This window comes from Pholis gunnellus (assembly GCF_910591455.1).
Source record: "Pholis gunnellus genome assembly, chromosome: 9".
Classification (NCBI taxonomy): domain Eukaryota; kingdom Metazoa; phylum Chordata; class Actinopteri; order Perciformes; family Pholidae; genus Pholis; species Pholis gunnellus.
Genome location: NC_136535.1, coordinates 13575937 through 13584415, shown reverse-complemented (window position 1 = coordinate 13584415; position 8479 = coordinate 13575937). Strand labels below are relative to the sequence as shown.

The 8479-nt window shown below is 38.6% G+C and overlaps 1 protein-coding gene across 1 annotated transcript; it reads right to left on the bottom strand.

Moving 5' to 3' along the window:
• Window positions 1-3601: 3601 nt before the first annotated feature.
• On the bottom strand, window positions 3602-8315 carry LOC306701415 (caspase a-like). The gene is made up of 8 exons (XM_079166713.1): window positions 8216-8315; window positions 6743-7081; window positions 6513-6598; window positions 6149-6325; window positions 5805-6054; window positions 5554-5697; window positions 5298-5407; window positions 3602-5175 (listed from the first exon to the last, which is right to left on the bottom strand). Exons 1-8 carry the CDS (start codon window positions 8220-8222, stop codon window positions 5071-5073), a joined length of 1218 nt encoding a protein of 405 aa, XP_079022839.1. The 5' UTR covers window positions 8223-8315; the 3' UTR covers window positions 3602-5070.
• Window positions 8316-8479: the final 164 nt, after the last annotated feature.

The window sequence follows — 8479 nt, the reverse complement described above, 5'->3', positions numbered from 1 at the left end:
ACCTCAACCACAACCACAGTCACAATACATGCCACACACACACACACTCACACACACACACACACACACAACGGAGCAAAAACACGACAGATTCACATTTTCTGTTTTCATGAATGCAATCAATTACATGTGTGATGCAAGGTGCGTTACATACTGTACGACACATGGCTAGAGGTGTTTTCGCATGAGTTGCTATTTTGTAAATGTGTGGTGCTGCGAACTGTTTATCTGACTGTTGAGTGTTGTCAACGATATGATGTTTCCAAAAGTGAATTTCTGAATGAAAAAAAGTTACAATATGAAATGTAACACTATACTAATACATTCCAGCTTCCAAATATGACACATATTCAATTGTAATGTCTATTTTGTGTTGTACAGGCCACTAATCTGCAGTGTTTTTAAAAGCCACGTTATCTATTTACATTTTATTTTCTTATTTTCTTTTTAAGTCCTCCCTTCAAATGCCCGGCATGGTTTTGTTCACTGTAAATTGGTGTTTTGTTTTGTAACACAAAAGGGGAAAGAAGACATGTTGGATATTTTGTTCATATTCATCACACTGCCAAACTTTTCAAATGTCACCTCTTGTGGTTTACGGACACAGTGCTACTGTACTTAACTTCATCTGGCCTTACCAGTGTGCAGCATTTCTACCCGTTGCTCCATGTTGAGCGTGTGAATGTGAAAGAGGATATGCGTGTGTTCATTTGTAGCTTCATATTTCAACATGCCGCGTGCGAGTCGTGGGATGAGAACATGAATGCGTGTTATTAGCCACCTGTGTCTTTGTTTTGTATGAAGTATAAACTGATATAAAGCTCTCTAACACTGCCGGTATGTTCAAATAAGCTGTTAAAATAGAGTCTAGTCTGGTTTGAATTGATAATTCTGGTCTGTAAGTGACAAATACTTGTTGTTTTATGTCTTTTTATAAACAGAACATATCCTTCTGTCAAGCTGCTTCACTGTTTATTTTTATGAGTAAACAGCATGAGTCAGTGAAAGCATCAGCATGAACTGAAAGTAGCTTGTAAAAGACTCTCATTTCTGTTTTCTGGTGACACATCAGACGTGCACAGACTGCAACCATGTTACCATGTTGCCTACTTAACTTGTTGCCTTTGTGTTGTAATGTGATGACATGGTTTTGATTGTTTCATTTAAGTTTGTTTTTGTTTAGTTTTCTTAGTAAAGTTTGTCTGAAAAATCACACTTGTATTTGCGTTGTTTTGCATAGGTGCATTCAGAGAGAGGAAGTCCATGAAAGAGAAATTCAACCTGTTTTTCTCATAACTGTGGCCGTTCTGACTGAGTCATAATAACTTGCACACATCACCGCCGATGTAGAGATTCAGGAAAAGTGACTCTGGCACAACTTGTGAAACAAGTTAAAGTCACAGAACCTCAAACTCAAAAAGAGGAGTACTTCCTTCTAAAGACAAGGCAATCTTTACCCTCCAGTAGCAGTGTTTTTACTTTGTTTAGTGCCAGAGTTCAGTGAAAGCGTTGAACCTGGACATTATGTTGTATTGGAGTTCAGCCAAAATGTTTTTTTTATATTTTGAAGGCTGATTCTCTCCCTCAGGAGATCAATTACACTAATTTCTTTGCGTTGATGGGTTTGATTTCTGGTTTCTGCTTTCACCATTGGTTGGAATTCGATTTCTCTACATTTTAAGGCTAATGCAGTTTTTCCTGTATCTGTTTGGACATCCCACATTAGAGCTACATCAGTAAACTTTTGATGACAGAAACATATTTATTTCTCACAGTTTCTAATGTCCCTAATCACAAGTTTTTGTGCAGCTCATGAACTCAGTGTTTATCAGTCATCTTTGTAGATGGATCTAATATTTCTTTCCCTGTAATGAGCTAAAAAAAGGATTTACTTCCCATTTTACTATGCCCTTTTGACACTCTTTTCATTACTCTTGTCTTGACTCTGAAGTTCCCCTTTCCTCACTGTCAAAGCACACAGAATATTTACTTCCTCATAGTCTCACACCCTCTGAGATTAAACAGACACAAACAATTGTACTTTCCACTGCCCTCAGCTGAGCTTTCGGCTCAACATATAAAACAAAGTTCAGTTCAGTTTCATCTTTCCACGTATAAGTTCATCATAAAGCAAAGTGGGGTAATATAATAGTGTGCTTTGTGGTATTGTTGCACCACTGCATTTAGTAATTAGATCATAATAAATGTTCAATTATTAGAAAGTGTCATTTTGCTTGCAAATTTCAGCAGATGCTGAATACTTCAACGACATACTGGTTAAGAAAAGTCCCATTTGTCTATAGAAGGCAGTGTCTGTAGGAAACCCATGAACAGAAAATATAGTAATCCACTATAAGGAAGCTTTTCTTTCGTGTTACGTTTTCTTCAATGTTACAGTATGAGCGATAGAATAAAATCTGGAAAGAAGAGAAATAAATTATTTTCTTTGTGTACACATCGTACTCGATGTTTCCTTCACCAACAGATGGAGCTGGCTGTTTCCCATCATCACAGACCACAGCTGGTTGTGCACCATCCCTAACAAGTACTGATCCACGCTCAGCTAAAATATGTGGCATATACTTTTAAGACTATGCACGAGAGCTTCACTCACTTAAAGCCAACAAACGTGTCAATGCAAACCTATTCAAAATTATAAAAAAATATTTTCATGATTGTGTATATCCAGGTACATGTTGGCAGTCGTGTTTATCTGGATTTAAACTTGAAGTTTGGTGTATCTGTGAGAATAGATTGGGATCACCTCTGCAGGCCTGGATGATTATGAGCTTGGGTTTGTTCAGCAGCCAATCACAGCCCCCAGTTTCCCTTGAGACATTATAACAGTTACACGGTCTGTCTGGGTAAGTTTATAGAACTCCAGAGAGCATGATAGCACAAAACATCAGACACCAGTTACTGTATTGCTAAATCAACTAGACAAAAAAATATTTTGTTTGTTCGGCCATGACATCATCACACATCATCATCATCATCATAGACCACACATCACTAATGTCAGAGACTGAAACAAGAACAGGGAGACAACGAGCTGGCGGCCAAAAAGAAACAATTTATTTGTCTCACCAAAAACAAGTAGCACAATGTTCACAGCAGGTTACATCATGACAGCACCAACTGTCGTGAGCCCGTCACCAACGATCTTCCTTCGGCCACCCCGCCAAGGCTGCTGAATGAAGAGGGCTTTTAAAGGCAGAACCACAACGGCTCAGGTGTGGCTCATCCAGCTGACGACCCTCCAATCAGCACCTGTAACAGATCATCTCACACACACACACACACACACAACAGGGACACCTAGTGTATGGGAGGAGGGTCGTCACACTAACAAGAACAGATTCACCCTTTTTGTATCCTATATGGCAAACATTTAATACGGTTCATTTTGCTCCCTGGGCGCTTTTATTGGGTAGTAAAGGCTGGTCACGTTTGTTTGTCTTCACAAATATTGGTTACATTTAGTTGGTTTAGTTTTGTGGTGGCCTGTTCTTTGTTCGTCTTACATACTGGGCCACGTTACGGGGCTCCGTTTCTCGACTCACACGCTAAACAGTCCAAATGATAACTCTGCAGACGCTGATTCCATTGCCGTCATTTTATCGATTTATTTTCACTTTCAACAAACTTAACAAACACATAATAAGTCTAACGTGAGGTCAAAGACTGTGCTGATGCCCCGTTCTACAAAAAGGAAACAAACCTGGACCCAAGGAATTAACTTCAGATATATTTTTTTTGGATCGACCACACATTGTGTAAAAAAGCACAACAGGCAAACAATAGCCGACATTTCTGAAGTGTCTGAGTTAATCGCAGTGTTGTCTGGTGTCTTATAGCTTTTGTGAAGTATAAAATAGATAATAGGCATATTTGACATGTTGCCATGGCCATATAGAGAATAAAAAATGGATTTCATACATTTCCAGGCAGGTGTGGTTTAAAATTTGGTGGAAGAACTAGAAGCCTGGTGCAGGCATGCATTCAATATCCTGTTAAATAGTTATATGACGTCCATGAGTAATGTTGTGGAATATTTCTATGCAGATGCGGGATAAAAGTTGGTTAAATAATCAGAGTCTGATGAATACTCAAAGTAAGAGTAGTAAGAGTCAATTTATTTGCTTGCAAGCGGAGGACAGTTTCACGGATACGTATTGCAGAGTCTATGTAAGTGACTTCAAAGAATAGTTATACGTACAGAGTATTTATACACTTTGAGACCATGTCCTGCACGTTTCGCTGCATCTAGGGACTTTCCATCTCGCAGGTGTTAATTCCTGTTTTACCGAGGTGTTGTTTCTACCAAGGTGCTGTTTCCATTTTTACCTTCTGCAAACTGTTATGTTTCTGATGAGTCATGTTTCTTACACAGACAGTTCATGGTGAGTTCATGTTAAGCACACGAACATTTCCTTTACACTGTTATACGAGCCTAGCTGATTACATTCTGTTTGTTTAAACGTTATACGCACATAAGCATATATTTTACCATTACAGTAAGCAACCTGTTGAATACAAGTTGATAAAAATGCCCCATTAATTCAAAGGCTTACATACTGTTAATTATATAAAAAAAATGTAATTGTATTTTATCATATTAGTTGTATCATGGATGGATTATCACACAAAGGGCCCCTGGACACAGACATATAAAAGCTGCACCCCTACAAACAAAAGGGCAAAACACCAAGACTAAAAGAGACGCAGATGTATCTTTGTATTTTCTTTTGTCTATTTGTGTCTCCTTGTTGTTTCTCTGAAGTCAGTTTACATCTCTTTGAAGTCAGTTTACATCTCTTTGAAGTCAGTTTACATCTCTCTGAAGTTTAGTGTCTTTGTTTTCAATTTGCATCTCTTTTGAGTCATTTTACATCTCTTTGAAACTGTTTTGCATCTCTTTTCTCTGTCCTTTGGTCCCCAGGCCTGTGACCGATAAGCCCATTCAGTAAATCATTAATAAGTTTTATCTATTCACAAAATAGTATCTCAATTAAACACATAATTTCAAATGTGGCGACAAGTCTGTGTTAAACAGAAGTGAATCCTGCCTCAGAGGCCTGGAACGAAGTAGAAGCGCTTCGTCATAGTGCATCTGTCTTTGGTCGGCATCTGTTTTTTGGTTTGAAAGGGAAGATCTTCAAAGCGTTTCATGACCTGTGTGGTTGAAACAAACATTGTATGAAATTAAGCAAGACTAAGACGAATGAAACAAGGCATTCATCACTGCTGCTCGCTATATGGTGTTAACTCACTAACTGAAATTACTTTCCACTTACTTTTCTGAAAAGTTCGTCAATGTCATCCTTATGTGCGAAGGTGTTCAAAACCTCAACAACATACTGGATGAGAAAAGACCCATCAGCCTTATGTCTATATGAGACAGTATCTGGAGGACAAACATACAGAAACAGGTCATATAACGTGTTTTTATTACATAAAGTAACTATTCTTAGCTGATTTCAATGCAGATTATATTAATCTTCAATGTGTTATGAGGTGTTGAATAATCTAATAACATTTAAATGAACTGACCAGGGGTGCAGGAAAGAAGAGCAATGAAGTCTTTTTCTTGGATTACATATCGCAAACCATCATCCTCAATGTTTTCTTCACCAGCAGCATCAGAGACCACAGCTGGGTTTGCACCATCTCTAACAAGCACTGATCCTTCCTTCTCTGAAACACATGTGGAATACTTTTAATACAGTTCACTTAGACAACAAATGGGCCATAAGCAGACTCCTACATTCATGTTTGTTCTATCTGTGAGAGCAGAGAGTCACCTCCTCTGCAGGCCTGGATGATGATGATCTTGGGTTTGTTCTCCAGCGCTGGACATTTCTCTGGGCCCAAGTGTTTGTAAATGTTGTCGATGGGGAACTCATCTGGTTTTTCATCATCAGATATCTCCTTTTTCCAGTCGACACCGAGGATAGCTCCCAGTTTCCCGTGTGACATGATAACCACCATCACACTGTCAGCCTCTTTGAGTTTCGGATGTTTAGAGAACTCAATTACAGCATCATCGATTAACTGTGACAACACAAAAAGGCAAACATCAGTTACTGTATCACTAAATCCACCAGACACAAAGAAATATATTGTATTTCCCTTTGTATAATAGTACCTTTCCTGTGAGGTTTCTGTATTTCACCACCTCGTATCCAAGAGCTCTGAGCAGTTCCACCATGTTTTTCTCATCCTTCTCAGCTCCATTTCTGTTTAATTTCTCATCAGTAAACTTCATGTTAGTGATGATCAGGGCCACACGATTGCTCTTGGAATTTTCGGCCACAGGGTAAACCTGAAAAACAGATTTAAAGGGAAAGAAGTAGAACAAATGTATGTATCATTTGTCTGTAAATATTGTAGACTTTCTTAAGAAAACTATTTTTCCCACTTGTGAAACAACACCTTTCTATCGAGGTCAGGTAAACTAAGATGTACAGGAACCTATTTAATACTTGATATGACTTTCATGAAGGACTAACATCATCATCCTGTTTCTTCTTCCAGGAATCCTCTCTGGTACGGATGAGTCTAGTTGACCATTCCTGCTGCTTCTGTGGCTCTGCAGCTGTGAACAGCAAAACATTTCTGTTTAAAACAGTGTACTTCTTTCTGTGTAATACACCTCTATTCATGACAGGGTCAAAGAATGATATTAGTTTGAATCAAAATAGGGTGACGGTCTCACTATAGCTAAAATATGTCATCTCACCTGGCTGAGCAGGTTGACCAGAGGACAGACCCAGAGCAGGTTGACCAGAGGACAGACCCAGAGCAGGTTGACCAGAGGACAGACCCAGTTCAGAGTGAACTAAATGATCTCTGCTTTGAAGGTGATCGATCATCTTCCTGCTGGCTACGTCTCCTTTCTTCACCACCATGTCAATGAGACTGCGTGCTTTGTCTGCTGTGGTATTGTTCTTCTCAAGTATGGAGTCTTTCTGGCCCTCATTCAAGACACGATCGTGTAAAAGGTCGTCCAGGAGCTGGTCAATCAGTACTTTGGTGGCCTTTTCCACAAACATCCTCCTCGCTTTGAAAAGCTCCTTACCTAGAAGAGGTGATATGAAGCAAAAGGAATTGAACAACTCAAAAGTTTTGATTTATTAAACAGAGGTACTAACTCTAAGACATTAGGGATATATGTTATTTAGTATATCCTCGTTAATATAAATAAGGTGAACAGAACAGAGACACCTGTGATTATAAGGTAATACAATTCACCACCACCACAAAATACATCCTCTCAAAATTATACAAAAACTGAACATTATAACATTGATGAAGTTGAATTTATTGCGTGACTGTTGTACTAAACTGCATTTGTTTTTGATAAGTGTACCTAATATACTAGCATCTGAGTGTATATTAATGTTTTAAAAAACAAAGTACAACTTATGTGAATTAGGTGTGAGTTAGGAATCATTGATGATCCAATAAATATGAACTAATCATATAAACTCAGTGACTTGGTCCTTTCTTAATAGTGAGTTAGAGGAATTCATGATACATCCTGCATTACATTGTCACGGTGCATTACTGAAGCGTGTGTTTATAACCTTGTTGTACAGTGTAACCATAAATCTATGCGTTTTAAATATTTACATTTGTGTTCAAATAGTTATGCAACACTTCGCGATAGTATACTGTGAGTAATTATGTTGCGGTTGCGGAAGATTGACTGGTTTGTGCCCTTCCTCCTCACGGTGTGGAGAAGAAGAAGGCTTACTTACTTGATATGCTGAAGACTAAAATATTGGTAAACATTATACATCATATATGAATTAATAGACCATCAGTGATCGGAATGTGAACCTTAAAAGTCTATTTCACTTTTCGTCTGACCCTTTTATGGGCTGACCTGCGTACTTTGGACATTTTAGCTCCATAAACTCGCGTTTACAGTTTGCCAGAACAAAGTCTTGAAACGACATTGAGCTGGCTATGAATTAATGTAAAACATGCCACAGTTGTATATGGACTTATCAACATAATAGGGCGGACATGAGCGCCAGCAAAGTGAAACTAAAACGTGGCACACACGAAAACAGATTGTCCTTTTCTCGTTAACAGACTTTGTTAATCAAAGGAAGTGTAAAATATCTTATTTCTAACCCCTCATTGCGCAGACCACTAACAGTAAATACGACTCGAATAGATTTGAGTCGACTGACTGATCTCTTACCTGCCATCTCTCAAATCTCGTGTCACAGAATGTTTTAATCGGAGTCTGCGAGTCACACAGTCTTTCTGCAGAAACGGCCGCTGAACAAAAACCACGGGCGACGCCCACTAGTTGATTTGGTGATGTTTCCTGTTCTGAGTAACCGACTTCATATTATCAGTACTACGTAAACTTACAGTCTGTATTACTGCTGCAGGCTCACTAAGTGTGGTTTTGTATAAAGAGAGCCATTGCTCCAAATGGTGTAACCAGCTCTTTGTGATA

What these genes read in the sequence shown, in the direction of transcription:
- LOC306701415 (XM_079166713.1), bottom strand. An exon ending in TGGTCAACCTGCTCAGCCAG is followed by an intron (nt 6,599 to 6,742) that starts GTGAGATGACAT and finishes TGCTGTTCACAG; the next exon opens with CTGCAGAGCCACAGAAGCAG. An exon ending in AGAAGAAACAGGATGATGAT is followed by an intron (nt 6,326 to 6,512) that starts GTTAGTCCTTCA and finishes TCTGTTTTTCAG; the next exon opens with GTTTACCCTGTGGCCGAAAA.